This window comes from Aythya ferina, assembly GCF_964211825.1.
Source record: "Aythya ferina genome assembly, contig: HAP1_SCAFFOLD_29, whole genome shotgun sequence".
NCBI classification, from domain to species: domain Eukaryota; kingdom Metazoa; phylum Chordata; class Aves; order Anseriformes; family Anatidae; genus Aythya; species Aythya ferina.
The window spans coordinates 2918001-2939516 of record NW_028181463.1 but is presented as its reverse complement, the minus strand read 5'-3'; the positions used below and the strand labels follow the sequence as shown (position 1 = coordinate 2939516).

At 48.9% G+C, this 21516-nt stretch overlaps 1 protein-coding gene across 1 annotated transcript; it reads right to left on the bottom strand.

Annotated features, from left to right (window-relative positions):
• Nucleotides 1-1661: 1661 nt before the first annotated feature.
• Nucleotides 1662-20926, bottom strand: LOC311428164 (olfactory receptor 14A16-like; the record flags this gene model as incomplete). Its single annotated transcript, XM_084539708.1, has 3 exons — nt 1662-1925; nt 19291-19410; nt 20033-20926. The coding sequence occupies 3 exons, from the start codon at nt 20924-20926 to the stop codon at nt 1662-1664; spliced, it is 1278 nt and encodes a 425-aa protein (XP_084395834.1).
• Between the last annotated feature and the right edge of the window lie 590 nt (nt 20927-21516).

The window sequence follows — 21516 nt, the reverse complement described above, 5'->3', positions numbered from 1 at the left end:
TCCTTTCTTTTCATGCAGTACTCGGGGCTCTTTCTGGGGCAGTAGGAGATGGGGATGTGCATGGCCAAGTGCATGAGAATGGTATGACTCCTGCCTGCTTCATAGTTGGGGGTGAGGAGGCAATGAGGCCCTGGTGTTTTAACGATCAGCTGTCTCCTCTTTGGCCTCAGTGACAGACACAAGAACCATAGCCATGGATACAAAGACATTGGACCTTTTCAGACTTTGAGTCTTGCCATAGCCCTTGCTCCTCTCCAAACCAGGATACCCTAGAGACTCCCAGATCTGTACCTCTTTACTGGCTATTTGTAGACACGTGTCTGTGTGGTGTTACACCAGATCTGAGCTGAGTTTGATAACTCGGATCTTCTTGGTGACTATGCTCCTCGTAAGGCAGCTCTGTAGGAAGCTGGCCTGGTTCCTGGTGAGCAGGCACCACTGCTCATATGGCATCCCTCGTGGTGCCCAGGCCCTCCTCCTCCTGGGCACTACTCACTCAGCAGTGTCCCAGTCTGCTCTGATGTGTGGGGTTCCTCTTCCTTTGCTGCACGACTAGGCTCTTCTCCTTGTAAATGTCAGGAGGTTTCTGAAGGTAAATCCTGGAATTTCTCGTGGTTCCCCCAACCAATGCTGCATTCTGTCAGCAGTTAATGTCTTCAGGAAGATGGCTCACCCTGACTGTGCTGTCTCTCACAAGATAACAACATCAGCAGTTGCAGGACAGTTTGTATAATACAGGAGTAACTAGTTGAATGGATTTCCAGCACAAACTTAGAGAAGGTTAGAGGATAGAAGGTTGCCAGGTTCCACCTTTTCTTTGCTTCTTTCCATCCATGCAGTCATTTTGTGTAGAATTGAATCCTGTATGTCATAAAATTTTGCGGAGACAAATTCAGAATGGCCAAATCCCAACTGAAGCTCAATCTGACTATTACCTTCAAAGACCTATGCTGCATATTTTTATGTGTAAATACATTAAAATAAAATAAAATAAAATAAAATAAAATAAAATAAAATAAAATAAAATAAAATAAAATAAAATAAAAAGAAAAAAAAAAAAAAGAGCACTTAGGTGAATCTTCATCCTGTATGGGATGTAGGGGGAAGCATATTCACAAGAGTTGAGGAAAAGGCTGAGGTACTTAATGTTCTCTTAATGTTCTCTTTGCCTCAGTTTTCAGCAACATGACCTGTTGTTCTGATACTCAGCCTCCTGAGCTGGTAGATAGGTACAGGGAGCAGAATGAAGCCTTCATAATCCATGAGGAAATAGTTAGAGCCCTGCCACTGCACAAAGATTTACACACATCTATGGGACCACATGGGATCCACCTGTCACTACCGAGGGAGCTGGCAGAATCACTTCCCAAGTTGCTTTCCATCATTGATCAGCAGTCCTGGCTATCGGGAGAGGGACCAGTAGACTGGTGACTGACAAATATAATGTGCGTCTACAAGGGCTGGAAGGAGGTGTCGGGGAACTACTGGCCTGTCAGTCTGACCAGTGATGAGGAAGTTCATGAAGCAGATTATCTTGAGTACCATCATGCAACACTTAAAAGACTTACACTTACAAGGTGATCAGGCCCAGTCAGTAGGGCTTTATCAAAGTCAGGATCTACTTGACAAATCTGAACTCCTTCTATGACAAGGTGATGTACTCAGCGGATGACGTAACGGCTGTGGCTGTGGTTGATCTGGACCTCAGTAAGGATTATGGCACTGTTTCCTACAGCATTCTCCCAGAGAAACTGGCTGCTTGAGGCTTGGACGGGTATATGTTTCCTTGGATTAAAAACACTCTGGATGGATGGGCCCAAAGAACGGTGGTACATGGAGCTAAATGCAGATGGAGGCCTTTCTCTAGTGGTGACCTGCAGGGCCCAGTTCTGGGGCCAGTTCCCTTTAATATTTTCATCAATGATCTGGACAAGGGGATCGAGTGCGCCCTCAGTAAGTTTGCAGACAACACCAAGTTGAGTGGGTGTTGGTCTGCTCAACGGTAGGAGGGCTCTGCAGAGGGTCCTAGATAGGCTGCACCCATGGGCCAAGGCCAAATCTATGAAGATCAACAAGGCTAAGTTCTGGGTCCTGCACTTGGGGCATGACAACCTGATGCAATGCTGGGGAATAGCAGGTGGAATGCTGCCCATTGGAAAGGGTCTTGGGAGTAATGGTTGATAGTCAGATGAATATGAGCCAGCAGTGTGCTCAGGTGGCCAAGAGAGACAACAGCATGCGGGCTTGTACCAGGAATAGTGTGATCGGCAGGAGTAGGGAAGTGATTGTGCCTCTGTACTCAGCCCTGGTGAGGCCACACGTCAGGTATTGTGTTTAGCTCTGGGGTCCCCAGAACAAGAAGGACACAGGTCTATTAGAACGAATCCAGAGGAGGGCCACGAGGATGATCAAGGGGCTGGAGCACCTCTCCTCTGAAGACAGGCTGTGGGATTTGGTGTTGTTCAGCCTGGAGAAAAGAAGGCTCTGGTGAGATGTTATAGTGGTCTTCTAATACTTAACGGGGGTTGTAAGAAAGCTGGAGAGGGACTCTTCATCAAATAGTGTAGTGATAGGACTAGAGGAAATGGTTTTAAACCGAAAGAGGGTAGATTTAGATTAGGTATTAGAAAGAAGTTCTTTACTCAGAGGGTGGTGAGGTGAGGCACTGCAACAGGCTGCCCAGAGATGTTGTGGATCCCCCCTCACTGGAAGTTTTGAAGGCCAGGTTGGATGGGGCTTTCAGCAACCTGGTCTAGTGGAAGGTGTGTCTGCCCATGGCAGAGGGGTTGGAATGTTATGATCTTTAAGGTCCTTTCATACCCAAACTACTCTGTGATTCACTGATTCTGTACAGCACCATACCAGCTACTAGGAAGAAAAATTAAGTCTATCCCATCTAAAACTCAGACTATATCCAGCCCTTATTCCGTACCATTGTTCCTATGTCATACTCAGGTCTGACACTTTCTAAATAACTATCACCACTTTTCCTGTCTTTTGATATACACACAGAGATATCTTGCCCTTAGCCTATTTGTGTCCTGGTTTTGGTTAGGATTTAATTAATTTTCATCCTAGTATCGTAGAATCATAGTATGGCTTGGGTTGGAAGGGACCTTAAAAATCATCTAACTGAAGTCCCCCCAGATTCCACCCACTAGATCAGGTTGGCCAAGGCCCCATCCAGCCTGGCCTTGAACACCTCCAGGAATGGAGCATCCACAACTTCTCTGGGCAACCTGTTCCAGTACCTTACTACCCTTACAGTGAAGATTTTCCTCCTAATGTCTAATGTCTAGTCTAAATCTCCCCTTTTTAGTTTAAGAGCATTCCCACATCCTCCTGTCATTATCTACCTGAGTAAAGAGTCCTCCATTTTTTTTTAAAGACCCCTTTAAGTATTGACAAGATGCAAGGAGGTCTCCCTGGAGCCTTCTCTTCTCCAGGTTGAACAAACCTAATTCCTTCAGCCTGTCTTCATGGGAGAGGTGCTCCAGTCCTCTGGTCATCTTTGTAGCTCTCCTCTAGATTCTCTGTAAGAGGTCCACATCTTTCTTGTGCTGGTGGCCCCAAATCTAGACACAGTACTCCAGGTGAGGCCTCAAAAGGGTAGAGCAGAGGGGGGCAGTCACCTGCCTCCACCTGCTGGCCACTCCTCTGTTGATGTAGCCCACGATGCAGTTGGCCTTCTGTGCTGCCAGCACTCACTGCTGGCTCACGTCAAACCTTTTGTCCACCAGTACCCCAAGTCCTTCCCCACAAGGCTTCTCTCAATGTGTTCTCTCTCAGTCTGTACTCATGTCCAGGATCACCCCCACCCCAACCCGGGTGCCACAACTTGCACTTGGTCTTGTTCAACCTCATTAAGTTCACGTGGGCCCAATTCTCAAGCTTGTCCAGGTCCCTCTGGATGGCATCCCTTCCTTCTATTGTATCAACTGCATCACACCGTTTAGGGTCATTTGCAACCTCGCTGAGGGTGCACTCAATCCTACTAAGTCATTGTTGAAGATATTAAACATTTCTGGTCCCAGGACAGACCCCTGAACAACACCGCCCATCACCAGCCTCCACCTAGACATAGAACCATTACCCCTACTCTCTGGTTGTGGCCATCAAGTCAGTTTCTTTTCCACCAGGTAGTCCACCCTTCAAATCCGATATCTTTCCCATTCAGAGAGTAGTATATCATATGGCACCGTGTCCAAGGCCTTACAGAAATCCAAGTAGATGACATCAGTCAGTAGATCATCGTTTTCTAATTGCGCCATGGCTTCCAAATCCTCCTGCTTGTTTCCCATTCTGCATGCATTGGTGCAGAGGCCCATCGGCTGGGCTATGGGCCACATCACCTTTTTAGAGGAGCCCTTCCTAATTCCTATGGGATGATTCACAGGTGTTTCCCTGATATTTGTTAAGGTTATTGGCACTCAGGGGTTCTTCTGAGTCACTTACAAGTACATCCCCTTCCCCTACCAAATCTAGTTTAAAGCCCTGCTAATGAGTCTGGCCAGCTTGCTGCCCAAAACACTATTGTCCCACTTGGTCAGGTGCATCCATATGCTGCCTCCTCCTCAGTTCCCAGTCTCTGACTGGGAGGATCGAGGAGAACACTACTTGTGATCCAGATCCCTTCAGCATCTTTCCAAGGGGCAGAAAGTCCCTTTGGATACTTCTGAGCCTCCTTGTCATGGCCTCAGTTGTCCCTACGTGCAAGAGCAGGAATGGGTGATAGTCCGCCAGCTTGAACAAGCTCGGTAGCTTCTTTGTGATGTCACAAATACCGGCCCCAGGCGGGTAGCAAACCTCTCAAGAGAGATTGGGCAGGAAATGGGTGCATCACTGTGTGGTGTAATTGCCTGAAGTAACTAGGAAAATAAAACTAACATTCGCATTTTTAAGGAAAAGGTACAGCATTGAAGAGGTTTTCAGGGTAGGGCATAACTGCATTACCTGAGCATTCCCTAGGCTCCCAGCCTTAGATGCTATCGCACTGGGGAAACTTGGTGTGCTAGCCCTAAGGAACAGCATGGAGCGTAGAGTGGAGTGGAGACGCCACGGCTAGGCTCTGTAATCAGGTGGGGTCTCGATTGTGCTTGTGCACAAAGCTGCACTTTTTGCCACCCTGAGCCAAAGACCTGTCATGTTTTGACAAATGCTGTACCCTAGTGTACTTTTTGCTCATTATAATATCATTATAATACCAAAACACACCTCCATCCCAAAAGCTACCCGCCTCCAAGGTGCGACCACCCCTCACTGAGCATGCGCTCTGAATTCCTCGGAGCCTATTACTTTAAACGGAGACGGGAAAACTTTACACCAATCATAACTAAGATATGCTTGACTAGAGCCACTCAAGCTCCACCTAAAAGATAGAAAATAATATAAATTGGCCCAAGAGAAAGGGGATGTTAGGGAAGATACCACCGTCAGGGGAGATACCATCCCGAGGACAACATCCTTAGGACCTCCTGACTCCTGGGATCAGTCGACGGGCTGAGCCTCTCTTCCTCCCCCCCATTGGGACGCCTTTGGGTGAGATCTGAATACTTGCTTATAAATCTCTAGAGAGTCTTTGATCTTTTTAACGCGTTTATTTCTAGGCTGCGCACCTGTGACACCTGTGGCATCTGTGACACCTGTAAACACCTGTAACACCTGTAACATCTATAACATCTATAACACCTGTGTATTTCATGCATACTAGCTTGCTTTTGCAGACAGTCACTATCACTGGCAATCCAAAAGAACCTGATTATCTGTTGCTGTAACAAACCATACTTGATTGCATTGTGATAGCTCTCTTTAAGTGCAACGAGGGTGAGGGTGGTTATCTGTGGTAGTTCAGTGTTCTGAATCTAACCAGACCCCCAGACGATTAATGCGTTTTTGGTGAATGTCTGAACAGACCCCCAGACCGTTAAAGCGTTGATGGTGAATGTCTGATGGGACCCCCATCAGACACAGTTAATGTGTTTTTGGTGAATGTCCGACTGGTTCAGTACTCTGAATCTTACCGGGCCCGTAACAGTTAATCAGCTACACCCCTTAACGTGACACCCTCCTGTGCTGCAGCTCTGCCTGCAGAGGAGTCAGTTCATGTTCATTGCAGGCAATCTGTAGTCATCTCAAACTGTCTGAGACCTCCCAAAGACAGGGCACTGGGCACTGGAGGATTTGCAGCTCTGAAAGATCAGCTAGGATAAAACCTGAGAGGACCACAAGAATGATGTTGATGGAGTTTCTGGGCTGAAGTGTGGGAAGGGACTTTATGAAGTTCATTGATGAAATATTGATCCCTCACTGCAATGCTCTAGCAGTCTGAGTCTGTAGTACAAACTGACCACCTATTTTCATGATTCTGGCCTCCACTCTACTGCGGGTATCTGCAAGCACAGGCTACAGAAAAAGTCTTGCCTTTCAGGTAGTTCCAGTCTTGGCCTTCCTCTTGGAAAATCCAATCATAAATGCCATTCTCTAAAGCATTTTCTACTCGTTTCTGGAGAAACAGAGAGACCCACCCTGACAGATGCTATCAGCCATCGGATGTGCCAGCTGTAGAAGACCCCTCTGGCAACCCCACCTGCAGTGCCCTGCTGCCAGAGCCTCACGGTGTCAAGCATCTGCAGATGTGTCCTGCTACATGCTGCCCTCTGTTGTTGCACTCCTCAGTGCCTCCAAGCCCTCTCTCCTTCTCTCCTCTCTGTGTGCCAGCTGCGGTCAGAGCCCCCAGCCCTGCTGCGCTGTGCAGAGGAGCTGCTCCTGGGCACAGCTGTCTCTCTGCACCAGGGCCCTCTTGCCACGAGCTGTCTCTGTCCCACGAGCCCGGCCCAGCTCAGCAGCACAGCACCCGACCATGGCATCGTTTGCTCTGTGCCCTTGGGTTCCCTCGAGGTGTCCCCAAGGCCTCAGGGCTGACAGCTCCCCAAGGCACCAGGGTCTCTGCTGGGGTGTGCTGACTGAAGCACACTGAACGCATCACCAACTACTCCTTGCTGAATTTGGGAGAGACTGATTTTAGAAGCGTAATTTATTCTATTAAAGTTTGATTGTCAAACATGAGTAAAACGATACCCTTCCTTAACCCGTATTCCCTCCCCACTGCATGGCAGGATACCTCAGCCATGACTACTAGGGATCATTTCACTCCTCTGAACGTGTTCTAACAAAAGAGGGGGGACCAGAATGCTCTAAAAGGGTTTCCATGAAGGGAATGGGACTCTAAGACACCATTTGTTGAGTTTTCCCAGTAATCCACATTGAAGATCCTCTACCCATAGACAACTCTCGTCTTCCTCTTTCTCATGACCAGCACGGTGACTGGGATGTGGAACACCCTCATCACTGTGCTGGTGCCTGCGTCCAAGCACCTACTGATGCTTGTGGCCTTCTTCCTGAGGGAGAGTTGTTCTCCTTGCACAGCTCCAGCAGCCTGCCCCAGATGCAGGCCAGCTTCCTGGCTGGGGACAGCACCCCCTTTGCTCAGAGGTGGCAGCACTCTCAGCTGCACCTTCTGCATGACTGCAGTGCTTCCTGCTGGGGGCCATGTCCTACGGTCAGCCCTGGGCTGTATGCCATCCCTCTCCTCTGCAAGGCTCGAGAAGTGGAAGGTCTGACTCCAGAAGGCAGCTGTACCTGAACCAGGGGAATTTCTCTCATGTACAGGAATTATTTCTCCTCCTCCCAGCTCCAGCTCTGTGGCCCCAGTGTCGTAGACACCTCTTGCGTGGTTTTGCCCCATTGCTGGAGCTGTCCTGCAGTGCCAAGGTGATATTCATGGTCTTTGATTTCATAATCTACATTTTGGATCCAATCTACCTCTTCCCTCGCATACAGTTTTTATGTGCGTGCATCCTGTGTTGGTAGACTCAAGCCCTTATCCACTTGGTCTTCTGTCCTCATGGGTGTCACTGTTTCCTATGACACCATGATATCTCCATGTGAAGTGCAGAACAGTGCATAACATAAGCTACTAATACAATCAGCAAGTCAAAAATAAATAAATAAATAATAAATCAGTATCTTATTTCCTTCAAGCATTTGTTACGGCATCTTATTTATTTATTTATTTATTTATTTATTGTGACTGTACAGCAATCATAACATTAGTCCACACAGGAACAGGACATACTCTTAGGCATGAACAAAATTTCTCTTTTATTGAGAAGAACTTTTGGTCTTCCTCCTCAGAGATTTTAACCAAGCCCTTTCCCAAATCATCATCATGCTCCCTGTCTGTCCTCAGGTTGCTTAGAGGTAGTGTGGGAAGGGCAAGAGAGGTGCTGGTGGAGATGCAGATGTCACCATAAGACCTCTCTCAAAGACCTTGGAAAAGCCAGATATAGGAGAGACGTTGCTCAGGATTTGGAAAAGGCAGAGGTAAAAGGCATCTTCTACAAGAAGGCTAAACAGAAAGCTGATTAAGCGTAACTAAGGATTAAAATGCCATCCTTAAATCTAGCCTTCAAATCAAATCTAAATTAAAAGCCTCAAAACTTGTCGTTATCCTAAACCTTGAGCAGGCACCTTCAGCAGAACACCAATCCATCCCTCGATGTCCTTGCCATTCCCTTAACCCTGGAGGGTGACCTCTAATTCCTAAACATTAACCTGATCATCTAACCCCCAAAGCCCTCCACCATGCACACAGCACATCTCAGCTTCAAACCCACTCCTATCCCTATCTTCATCTTCTTGTGCCATTGGGGCAGGGCAGGGACTGTGAGGTCCTGCAGCAGTCCCATGGCATTGGAAGAGGCATGTGAGGTGACAGGTATGTGATCAGATCAGAGGCCACAAGGAGGAGCTGGCTGGGAATGCTGGAATGGGATCAGGTGTGCCTCAGGATGTACTGGGCCTGCAGGAGGCAATGGCTGTGAAGGAGTTCTCATTTCTACCCTTTTTAAAAATGGGAGTGATGCTTTCCTTTTTCCAGTCACCAGGGACTTCACCTGACTGCCAGGACTCTTCAAATATGATGGAGAGAGGCTTGACAACTACATCAGTCAGTTCCCTCAGGACCCTGGGTGGCATGTCATCAGGCCCCATAGACTTGCACGTGTTTAGTCCTTTAGGTGGACTCAAACCTGCTCTTCACTTACAGCGGGTGGGACTTGGCCCCTCAGCCTCCATCTCTGGGTTCAGAGAAATGAAAGACTTGGGAAGCCTGACTGGGAGGGAAGACTGAGGCAAAGACACTGTTGAGTACCTCAGCCTTCTCCATGTCTGTCATTACCAGTTCACCCTTCTCATCCATCACAGGGGGTACACTCTCCTTGGCCTTTCATATCTGAGCAAGGTACCTACAGAATCTCTTCCTGTTATTCATTGCATCCCTTGCCAAGCTCAGTTCCATTCATGCATTGCTTTCCTTTTCCCATACCTCCACATCCAAAACAGAAACATGCATGAGGGCTTGGGAAAAGTAACCCTGGATCCACAGAAGCCATTTGGGAAAAAAAAAAAAAAACATGTAGGTCAGAAGCATGATTTTGTGGAGGTGCAGAGCTGATGGGCACATTGTGCAGGATGCGCCTAAAGACCTTTGTGTTCTTTTCCCTCCTGAGTACAACGCTACTTCATTCTCAGGAATGGAGGAGCCAACAGGGGTGAGACAGATACACTGAGATGTTAAATGCCATCAGAAAGGTGATCCCAATAGGATATGGGGAGGTCAGGAGCAGCCTGAACAAGAGACGTGAGATTTTGGAGTGGTAAGAGGAGCATGGCCAGAAGAAATTAATGATTTCATAGAGGTAAGAGCATTCATGCAATGCCAGTAGTGCAGTAACACTGACTTAAAAAAGTCACATATGGTCCTTACCTTACTTGAGCCAGTAATTTTAACGCTTAAACCTAAATGCTACTGCAACACTCTGAAAGGAATCAATTTTCTCTCTTGATAATCGTAATCCCTTCCCTTGACACTAACATTAAAATGCTTTATTTAACTCTAAACTCCTTGGCAGAGGTAAAACACCTGTAAGCCACAGAGCTTGTCCATACCTCAACCACAAACGTGACACCACAAGCAGAACACCAAACAATCCCACTAAAACTTTGTTTAATCTCTAACACAGAAAGTAAAAAGAGAAACCAAGGGGGCTAGAGAAAGCTCAGCTCTGCCTCAGGATCTTCTGCCCCAGCAGCAGGAATGTGACTGTGGCAGGGACTGTGAGGTCACTTCTGTCTCTGCACTTGATAGGGTAGCAGGAAGAACGTGTCACAGAAAGGGACTGTGAGATCACTTGTGTCTGGAGGTGGCAGGTCACCCTTGCCTTCTTCCTGGGATCTGCACTTTTGGGCTGACATCTGGCAGTGGCCCTGCTAGGCCAGCAGAAGGCACCTGCTTGGCATGCTGAGTGGGGGATCCCCTCTGCCTCCATAGCCAGGAGGACCCAGACAGAAAGAAGTGAGAGGTTGGACTCAATGATCTAGAGGTCTCTTCCAACCTAGAAATTGTGCGTGTGTGTGTGTGTGTGTGTATCTCTGTGTGAAGGCCCCCATATGGGTTGTCCCATCCCTTCTGCTTGAGTCCACGAGTGGGCAGCAGGAGGCACAAGGCTTGGCTGTGTCTCCACAAGAAGCTGCAAGGCCAGCAGCAGGCTCCTGGCTTGGAAGCTGCTGCTGAGGTGACTTGCGTCTGCTTGGCTGAGAGGCCGCAAGGAGCCTGCTGGGTTGGGATGCCTACTTCAGGAGTGGTTTCCACCCTGATGGAGCTTTCTGTGGTAGTAGGAAAGAACAGGAGAGAAAAAACTGCCACAAAGTGTGCAATGGAAGGATGGCACTGGCTATGAGGAGGAAGAAATGTCCAGGGGAATAACTAGTCTTGCTGCTAGAAACAGAGGCAAAGAATGCATTAAGTGTCTCAGCCTTTACCTAATCCTTTGTCACTGGGTTTTCCCCTCAAAATCCAATAAAGCATTATGATTCTCCCTAATCCTCCTTCATTTAAACTAATTATATATTTTTATTTATATATATATTTTTTAATTTTCTTTGACAGTAATAGATGGATTGAGCTCCAGCTGGGCTTTGGCCCTTCTAATTTTGACCTGCACAGCCCCATAACATTCAGGACACAGCTCCAGAGAAACTGACAGCATGTATGAGAAGGAAGCACAGGAGCGGTTGAACCTGGCAGCCTTCCATCACCTACTCTCCCATGATTCTATGCTGCAATTCCATTCAGCTGGTTACTCCTGAATTATCCAAATATCCCTGCAACTCTTGCTGCTGCTGCTGTCTGGTCAGAGATAACACAAGCACAGGAAATTTGAACTGTCAACCTGCTGACACTAACAGCTGATAGAATGGAGCATCACTGTGGGTGAACCTTGAGAAACTGCAGGATTTTGACTTCAGAAAACTTTTGACTTTAACATGGAGAAGAGCCCAGTCCTATACCAGAGGGAGAGAAACCCTACACATCAGGGCAGACTGGGACCCTGCTGAGTGAGCAGTATCCAGCAGGAGGAGGGCTGGGGAACCACGAGGGATGTCATATGTGCTGTGGTGCCTGCTGAGCAGGAACCAGGCCAGCTTCCTACAGAGCTTCCCTATGAGGAGCATGGCCACCAAGAAGATCTGAGTTCCCAGATTCAGCTCAGACTTGGTGTGACACCACACGGACAAGGGTCTACAGCCAGCAGTGAATGATGTGGATGTATCGGAGTCTCTAGGAAAGCCATGTTTAGACAGGATAGAGGGCTGTGGAAAGGCTGAAACTCCCAACAGGACCCAGGTCTTTGTGTCCATGCCTATGGCTGTTGTCTCTGCCACTGAGGCCTATGAGGAGACGGCTGATCGTTAAAGCACCAGGGCCTCATTGCCTCCTCGCCCTCAACCATGAAGCAGGCAGGGGTCGTACCATTCTCCTGCACTTGGCCATGCACATCCCCAACTCCTACTGCCCCACAAAGAGCACTGAGCAACCTGTCAAGGGAAAGGATCTCCCTTCCTATGGTCCACGGAACAAGGCCTGACCCTTGTGCTTGGTGACACACATCCAGGATTCCTACACATCACTATCACCTTCACATTGCCTTTGTTTCCTTGTCCTCACTGCCTCCAGGGTTCTGCTCTAACGAGCTCCAAGGGAGGCTGTGTCAGTGCTGGCCCTCAGGGGGACACTGCAGGAAACTTGCCTCTGACTTGGACTTCTGGAGAGATGTCTTCAATTGTCTCTGAGTGCCTGAGGTTCGTGGGCTCATCAGCAAAGCCCCCAGAGGGGTGATTGCAGTGCCTTGTGCTGGTGCTGTTCTGCTGAGCTGGGCCAGGCTCGTGGGACAGAGAGAGCTCGTGGCAAGAGGGCCCTGGTGCAGAGAGACAGCTGTGCCCAGGAGCAGCTCCTCTGCACAGCACAGCAGAGACAGAGTGCTTAAAGGCAGGCAGAAGTGGCAGGATGCACAGAGCTCACTGGGGGAGAACACTTCCCAGCCCTGAACCCGGTAAGTCTCTGGCTGGAGGGCAATGCAGCTTTTAGTCCTGGAGGAAGGAGAAGCCGGGGGTGCAGGAAGGGCTTCTCACGGCTGTGGTGCAGAGCAGGGTCCCTGCACTCAGCCTGCCCGGGGAGCCCAGGGGCTTGGGCAGGGGAAGGGCAGTGCAGAGGCTGCCTGCAAAGAGAAGGCACTTTCAGCACTCTCTGCCTGCCTCTTCCTGCTCTGATTTTGGGGCAGGCTCGATGTTAATGCGGTAGTTGGATTTGCACTGGTGACTGAGCTTCCTATTGCATTGAACTGAGACATAAACAGTTTAGTGACGAACCTGCGAATATCCCTTCTCTCTGCTTACAGACTGCACCAGGGCTTTTCTGAGCTGTTCTTTAGGACCTGCAGACAAGGGGATGTGGTTTTTCAGCACAACCTCTGTCTGCATCCATCCCCCAGCTGAGTGCTGTAAGCAGCCAGCAGCTGGGCAGCGGGGGATGGACAGAGCAGCTCTCCTGGAAGTGACTTCTGGCTGAGGTTTTTGCCTGTATCAACGACACTTACCACTGCTGTGGAGCTGTGTGGCTGTGTGCTGTGTACAGGACATTCAGCAAGCACAAAGCAGGGCTACAACCAGGGAGACACACAAAGGTTACCTTGAAAGAAAGATAATATGAAGGCTCTAATGAGAAAGGAAATGAATATTGTTCGGGGAAATTTCCCCTAACAGTCTGTATATTTCCTTTTTTTCAGTGTCCTTGATGAAGGGCAGCAAATGCCCAATGTCAGCTCTGTCAGCGAGTTCCTCCTGCTGGCATTCGCAGACACACGCAAGCTGCAGCTCCTGCACTTCGTGCTCTTCCTGGGCATCTACCTGGCTGCCCTCCTGGGCAACGGCCTCATCCTCAGCGCCATAGCCTGTGACCACCGCCTCCACACCCCCATGTACTTCTTCCTCCTCAACCTCGCCCTCCTTGACCTGGGCTGCATCTCCACCACTCTGCCCAAAGCCATGGCCAATGCCCTCTGGGACAACAGGGCCATCTCCTATCAAGGCTGTGCTGCACAGGTCTTCTTTTTAGTCTTCCTTATTGGTGCAGAGTTTTTTCTTCTCACTGTCATGGCCTATGACCGCTACGTTGCCATCTGCAAGCCCCTGCACTACGGGAGCCTCGTGGGCAGCAGAGCTTGTGCCCAGATGGCAGCAGCTGCCTGGGGCTGTGGCTTTCTGTATAGTATCCTACACACTGCCACTACATTTTCCCTGCCCCTCTGCCAAGGCAATGCTGTGGACCAGTTCTTCTGTGAAATCCCCCACATCCTCAAGCTCTCCTGCTCAGATGCCTACCTCACAGAAGTCAAGTTTCTTCTGGTTAGTGCCTGTTTAGGTGTTGGTTGTTTTGTTTTTATTGTTTTTTCCTACATGCAGATCTTCAGGGCAGTGCTGAGGATGCCCTCTGAGCAGGGCCAGCACAAAGCCTTTTCCACGTGCCTCCCTCACCTGGCCGTGGTCTCCCTGTATCTCAGTACTGCCGTGTTTGCCTACCTGAAGCCCCCCTCCATCTCCTTTCCATTCCTGGATCTGGTGGTGGCTGTTTTGTACTCAGCGTTGCCTCCCGTAGTGAACCCCCTCATCTACAGCATGAGGAATAAAGAGCTCAAGGAGGCACTGAGGATGTTGTTGCTATATTCAGTATTTCGACAACGAAGCCATCTTCTGCATGTGATTCCCTGAAGTATAGCTGGACAAGGCAGAAACGTCTTTGTTCCTATATTTCAAAATTAGTTCATCCTTTTCAATATTATTCCAATATGCTAAATATTATTTTTATCATTTTATTTTATAAATTTAAGTTATTTTTGTTCTTCTATCTCCTTCTACCTTTTCTTCTAACCCAAAGACCTCATGTAGAGGTGCTGCTAAGCTCTTTGTGACTAACTAAATAAAGGAACCAGCAGGTAGGCAGTTTCTGTGGATCTCATTTCTCATACACTCTTCTCAGGCACAGCAGTGGTTGTGGGATGAAGATCCTTGCTGCAACGTTGTGGAAAGCCCTGGTGTCCTCCTTTGGGGCTGCCCTTTTCTGCCCTGGCAGGCACTCCCTCCCTGCAGCCTTTGAGTCAGGGTCACCACTTTCTTTGACCCACGAACACTGACAGCAGCAGGACATGGTCGTTTTGGTGCTGGTCACCCTTCTCTTCCACACTGCTGTCTTGTAGCACCACTGAATCAGAACTGGCCTTCCAGCCAGTGCCCCTATGAGTATGGCTTTCAAAAGTGAGGTGGAGGAAGCACTGAAGAAGCAGCCTGATCTGATGTGAAAGTTCTCCCTGCTCAGTGCAGATCTTAGCACTGGAAGCCTCCAGAGCTCCCTTCTGACTCTAATCCTGAAGGAAAGAAGTAGCAAGAGAGTGGAGGTAGGGGGAGGGAACACTGCTGTAGGCAGAGGTATTACTGGCATTTGTAATCCCTGCCAGGCATCACAAAGTGACAGATTCACTGAGATTGGAGGGGACCTCCAAAGCCCATCTAGCCACCCCCACTAGCCATGCATGGACACCTCCACCAGGCAGCCCAGGCCCATTTCCAGTTGGAATTTGGTATCTCCAGTGATTGGGATTCGCCCACTTTTGGAGAAATATGATCCAGTGCTTGGTATTGCTCAGAGCAAAAGTGTTTTCCTGTGTGGAATGTCATGTATTCCCATGTCTTGTCCTGTCACCGGGAACTGCTGAGATTGTCAGAGGAAAATACCTGAGAGCAAGTCCATGTCTCATAGGCACTTCATAGCAGCAGGCAGAGACGGGGTTGAAGGACTCAACGCTTTTTCTGTCTTAGTCTGTACCAAAAAGCTCCCCTAAGCCTCTATATTTAGTAAAAGAGATCAAGGATGAGAAGAGCATGTATTGAGAGGAAGGCCATGAAAAGTCACCGGGACAAGGGCCATTTTCTGCCCCTGCATTGGACTGACCCTGGGCAAGGCCCAGCTTAGGAAGCAGCCGTGCTGGACGTTCATGTTGGGCAGGGAGCTGGGCAGGAGGCAGCCATGTGCCCTGGGAGCACAGGAAGGAAGGCTGTGGGTCACCTCACCACAGCCTGCAGAGAGCTGCAGGGATGTCAGAAACAGCCCAGGGCTAGGCTGTGCCCTGGGACTATGAGCCCTGCCTGCCCTCCTCCTGCCATGCTGCATACACTGGCTGCAGCAGAGGGGACCTCAAGCCAGCCCCTGCCACCCGCCTGGCCCCAGCCCTCTCCAGCGCCCTTCTTGCTGCTCTCTGATGCACGCCAGCACCTGCCTGTGTGTGCTGGCCAGCACATCTGCTGAGGGCCAGGGCGGCTGCTGCAGGGGCAGGGAGCTCAGCATGGCCCTTGCAGCCCCCTGCCCTGGGCCTGCCTCTGCCCTTGGGCTCGGCCCTGGCCTTGGCTCTGCTGGCAGGAGCGCTCTTGGCACGTGCTTCCTGGCCTCCCCTCGCCTGCGCACAGCTGCTGCCCACTCAGGCTGCTGCCACAAACGTGTCCTCACAAGAAGCACCACCCCTTGGGCTGCTTCTGCTGGCCTCCCCCACCCCACTGCCTTGACTCCTTGTCTCTGCTGGGCCCCACCTTCCACACCCAAATGCCTTCCTTCACTGTCATCTCCCTTCCCCTGCCCCGTGGGTTGACAGAGTCATGGGATATATGACCTTTAGGTGTTGTCATGCTTGTGTAACCAGATAGGTGATGGCAGATAAAGACCGTTCCTTCACTAGTGATCAACACCCTTCTTCATGTTAGGCCACAACTGAACATCCCTCACAATTCTTAGAGTTTTTGCTTTATCTCAGGGATGAACTGCGTTAGGTCTACTTGATCAGTCTGAGGAACAACGCAATTTTTTTGCCTTCTCAACTCCAGCACAATACCTGTGAGTTTACCTTACGGTGTGCATTGACCTGACGGGGCATTTCACATTTTTTTCTTTCATATCCCAGACGGAAGGAGATGATTCCCAAACTGGGACATGCCAATGGGTTCTGCTTCAGCCATTTGAGGTGTCCTGTTCTTGAGTATTTCAGCCTGAGTTTTGCCACAAGTCCTGCACCGAAATATATCCCTTGGCTGTCATCGCCCTGTCCCCTGTACTGTGGGATGACTGTGCTGTGTTGGGACATGTTTCCAGTGTTTCGTTTACCAGACACCGTAATGAATACTATGAGCAGGACTAGAGGGGTCCTGCTTCAAGCCAGGGGGAGGCGGGAAGAAAGGAACAATTGGGTTTACTGGACTGTATATTTAATGGCCTGGCACTTCAGACCCACAAATGTATCAGGCTCTACTAGACACCGGTGCACAGAGTACCCTGATGTCATTAAGCTAGAAAGAGGTAGAACCCACCTGTATTTCTGGAGTGACAGGGGAATCCCAACAGTTAACTGTACTGGAGGCTGAAGTGGGTCTAACTGGGAAGGAATGGCAAAAGCACCCCATTAGGACTGGCCCAGAGGCTATGTGCATCCTCAGCATAGACTGCTTCAGGAGAGGGAATTCAGAGGTCCAAGAGGGCACCACCGGTAGGGCTTTGGCAGAGCTGCCTTGGAGACAAAGGACATGGAACAGTTGTCTACCTTGCTTGGCCTTCCATAGAATCCTTCTGTTGGGGGTTTGCTGAGGGTTGAAGAACAGCAGGTGCCAATGGCTACCATGGTGGCGCACCTGAGGCAGCGTTGCGCTATCCGAGACTCCCTGATTGCCATCCATGAGCTGAGTCATCAGCTGGAGAACCAAGGTGTAGATGTAGAGCTTGGGAGCGTGGTATAGTGATGGACTTGTCAGCACTAAGGTAAAGTTGCCTGAGCTGGGTGACACGTCCCAGAGCAGTGCACAATGCAATTCTTTTTGCCTTCTGCATCTATAGCACAGGAAGTAGGACTTTGCCCTGCTCTATTGACTGGGCAGGTCTTTTCACTCTACTCAATGTAGGTTTCTGTGTCTGGAAGGGGACAATCTCCCCAAAGAGGCCAAGCTCATGGGTACAGCTACAGCCAATAGGCAGAGTGGATCCCCCAGTCAGCATGCCAAGCAGGTGCCTTCTGCTGGCCTAGCAGGGCCACTGCCAGATGTCAGCCCAAAAGTGCAGCTCCCAGGGAGAAGTCAAGGCTGACCTGCCACCTCCAGACACAAGTGACCTCCCAGTCCCTTTCCGTGACAGGTTCCTGCTGCTGCCCTATCAAGTGCAGAGACAGAAGTGACCTCAGAGTCACATTCCTCCTTCTAAGGCAGGAGATCCTGAGGCAGAGCTGACTACTTTCTAGTTCCCACTGGACTGGGGCTCACCTTTCTGAGTTAGAGAGTAAACAAAGGTTTAATGGGAAGGTTTGGTGTTCTTCTGTGTTTAGGGTATGGGCAGGCTCTGTGGTTTAGTTCATTTTTCATCTGCCTAGAAGCGAGGTTTAAATAGAGCATTTTAATACTAATGTTAACTGAAGGGATTAGGGTGAGCAAGAGAGTAAAGGTAAAGGAAAGGGGCTATAGGCTGAGCTTTGCTTCAAGGGATACTTTGTGTTCAAGCATTACAGAAGTGGATTCCTGTCAGAGTGTTGGAGGAACATTTAGGTTTAGGGATTAAAACTACTGGTTAAAATAGTGTTAGGGCCATATATGACTGTACAAGTCAGTGTTACCACATGATCTACATTACATGATGCCTCTTCCCTCTATGAAATCATTATTTTCTGCTGCCCATGCTCCTCTTACCACCCCCAAAGATCAAAACTCTCATGTCCAGGTGTTGTGGTTTAATCCAACCACAGCTAAACACCACACAGTCATTCACTCATCCTCCCCCCTCCCTCTCTGGGATGGGAAACGGGAAAGTGAAGAAACGGGAAAGTGAAGCCTGTGAGTTGAGATAAAGACAGTTTATTAAGAAAGGAAAATAATTATAACAATAACAATAATAACAATAATGATGATAATATAACTACTACTAATAGTGTGTACAAACAAGTGATGCACAAAGCAATTGCTCACCACCCACTGACCGATGCCCAGCCTAACCCCGAGCAGTCCAGCCCTCCTCCCCATGGCTACCCACCCCTAAATATTGTTTAGCATGACGTCAGATGGTATGGAATACCCCTTTGAACAGTTTGGGTCAGCTGTCCTGCATCTGTCCTCTCCCAGCTCCTGCTGCACCCCCAGCCTGCCCGTTGGCAAGACAGAGTGAGAAGCTGAGACATCCTTGGCTTGGTGTAAGCACTGCTCTGCAACAATTAAAAATCAGCATCTTATCAGCACTCTTCTCATCCTAAGCCAAAACATAACACCCGAGCAGCTAGTAGGAGGAAAATTACCTCTGTAATAATTGAAACCAGGATATCCATCCACCCCTTATTCTGTACCATTTATTTCATGCTCAGGTTCCATTCCTTACAAGACCACATCCTGCTGCTGGCCATGGCCATGGCTCCAGGAAAGCAGCAGCCCCAACCCAAAGGCAGCAGACAGGCAGAGCCCAGCGGGCAATGAGGGGCAGCCTCGAGGGCCACCGGGGCTGCTCCTGCATGTGTCAGCTGGGCTCTTGGCCATGAGCCCCTCCAGAGGAGATGGGAAGAGACGGATACTGAGATCAGTGAATTTTTGATGGCTTCTTTATTGTCTTTATTTACACTGGAAGACTAATCCTATGGGTAGATTAGATGATTTGGTCAATGTATATAAATTTATTAACAGGCAGGATGCTAAGAATAACATTACTGAAATAATGATAAAAGTGAACTGACGTGAATCACATTAATTTCACGTAATTATGACTATATATTATAAACTCATTATTGATGTTTAAGAAGCATGTATAGGAGCAGTCTCCTCACTCCATACTTCTTGTTCTTCCAAGTTCTTGTTTCTCATGCTGTAGATGAGAGGGTTCAGTGCTGAAGGTACCACTGAGTACAGAAATGCCAGCACCAGGTCCAGCGATGGGGAGGAGTTGGAGAGGGGCTTCAGGCAGGAAACCATGAGAGGCCTGAGGGAGGCAGACACCACGGTCAGGTGAGGGAGGCACGTGGAAAAGGCTTTGTGCCAGAGCTCTGATATAGAGACAACAGGACTGTCACCTAGATCCACAAGGTCTAATCCAAATACACTGCTCCTACCTGTGGCAGCTGGGCTCTTGGCCCTGAGCCCCTCCTGGATGCTGGGACTGCTCCCCCAGCTCCAGAGGAGATGGGAAGAGAAGGATACTGAGACCAATGAATTTCTCATGATATCTTTCTTGTCTTTAACTACCAAGGAAGCCTGCTTCTGTATATGCATTAGACCATGTGGTCAAACCTAACAGAAGAAGTAACATTCAGAATGCTAAGAATGAGATTATTAAAAACAAAATGAAATATTGTTCAAATTTTTACAGAGAAAAATAATTTAAAAAATGTTGTGTCATTTTTCCAAATACCCTTTTATTTATTTTAGTATTATTATGAATGATAATGTCATGATAACACTAGTAACAATAAAAATGATATGATATAGTATGAATCAAAATATTTGCACAGTATTAAGAATACATCTTCTGAACACATGATGGATGCTTAAGAAGCATGTATGGAAACAGTTTCCTCACTGCATCCTTGAGCTCCTGGTTCCTCATGCTGTAGATGAGGGGGTTCAGGGCTGGAGGCACCACCGAGTACAGAAATGCCACCACCAGGTCCAGGGATGGCAAGGAAATGGAGGGGGGCTTCAGGTAGGAAAATATGCCAGTGCTGACAAACAGAGAGATCACAGCCAGGTGAGGGAGGCACGTGGAAAAGGCCTTGTGCTTGCCCTGCTCAGAGGGCATCCTCAGCACTGCCCTGAAGATCTGCACATAAGAGAAAACAATGAAAACAAAACAACCAAATGATAAAAAAATGCTAAACAGAACTGCCCCAACTTCTCTGAGATAGGAATCTGAGCAGGGAAGCTTGAGGATGTGGGGGACTTCACAGAAGAATTGGTCCACAGCATTGTCTTGGCAGAGGGGCAGGGAAAATGTGTTGGTCGTGTGCAGGACAGCATTGAGAAAGCCACTGCCCCAGGCAGCTGCTGCCATCTGGGCACAAGCTCTGCTGCCCAGGAGGCTCCCGTAGTGCAGGGGCTTGCAGATGGCAACGTAGCGGTCATAGGCCATGATAGTGAGAATAGAATATTCTGCTGCTATAAAGAAGAGAAAGAAAAAGACCTGTGTAGCACATCCTTGATAGGAGATGGCCCTGGTGTCCCAGAGGGCATTGGCCATGGCTTTGGGCAGAGTGGTGGAGATGCAGCCCAGGTCGAGGAGGGCGAGGTTGAGGAGGAAGAAGTACATGGGGGTGTGGAGGCGGTGGTTGCAGGCTACGGCACTGAGGATGAGGCCATTGCCCAGGAGGGCAGCCAGGTAGATGCCCAGGAAGAGCGCGAAGTGCAGGAGCTGCAGCTCGTGCGTCTCTGCAAATGCCAGCAGGAGGAACTCAGTGATGGTGCTTCTGTTGGACATCTGCTTTTTTCGGGATATGGTCCTGAATAAAGTAGAGGATGAGAGTAATAAAGTACAAGAAATGTATCAGAGGGAAACAAATTCAGTTTCTCATTTAAAATCATTGCCTATATTGTGCACTTTCTGGCAGACATTTGGCAGATCCCTTTCATGCATCCTGATTCATTCTGCCTGAGGCTGTCTCTTGGAACAGGGGGCTCTACTGTGGGCAATGCAGGAGTCAGTCCTGTCCTACCGAAAGAGATGAAGAGGAACATGGGGAAATGTCAGTTTCTCTTCCCTCCTGATCTCAGAGAGTTTTTCACAGTGTTGCTCCCAGTTCACCAAACTGCAGAGCAGAGCTGTGGACACTTTTTTTTAAATTTTATTTTAAATTTTTGTATTTTGAGTTTTTTGTTTCAGCTGTCCCACCACTCCTGAGGAGTGTTTCTAAGCCACAGATCCTGGCTATTTCTACTGGACTCAAAGGGAATCCTTGTAGATCATTATCAGAGAAAAAGGGACTGTCACTTTAGTGCATAGTGTTTTTTGGGGAGGATAGCCAGTCTGTCCATCAAGTACGGTCTCAGCTGCCCCATGAAAGCTGTAGG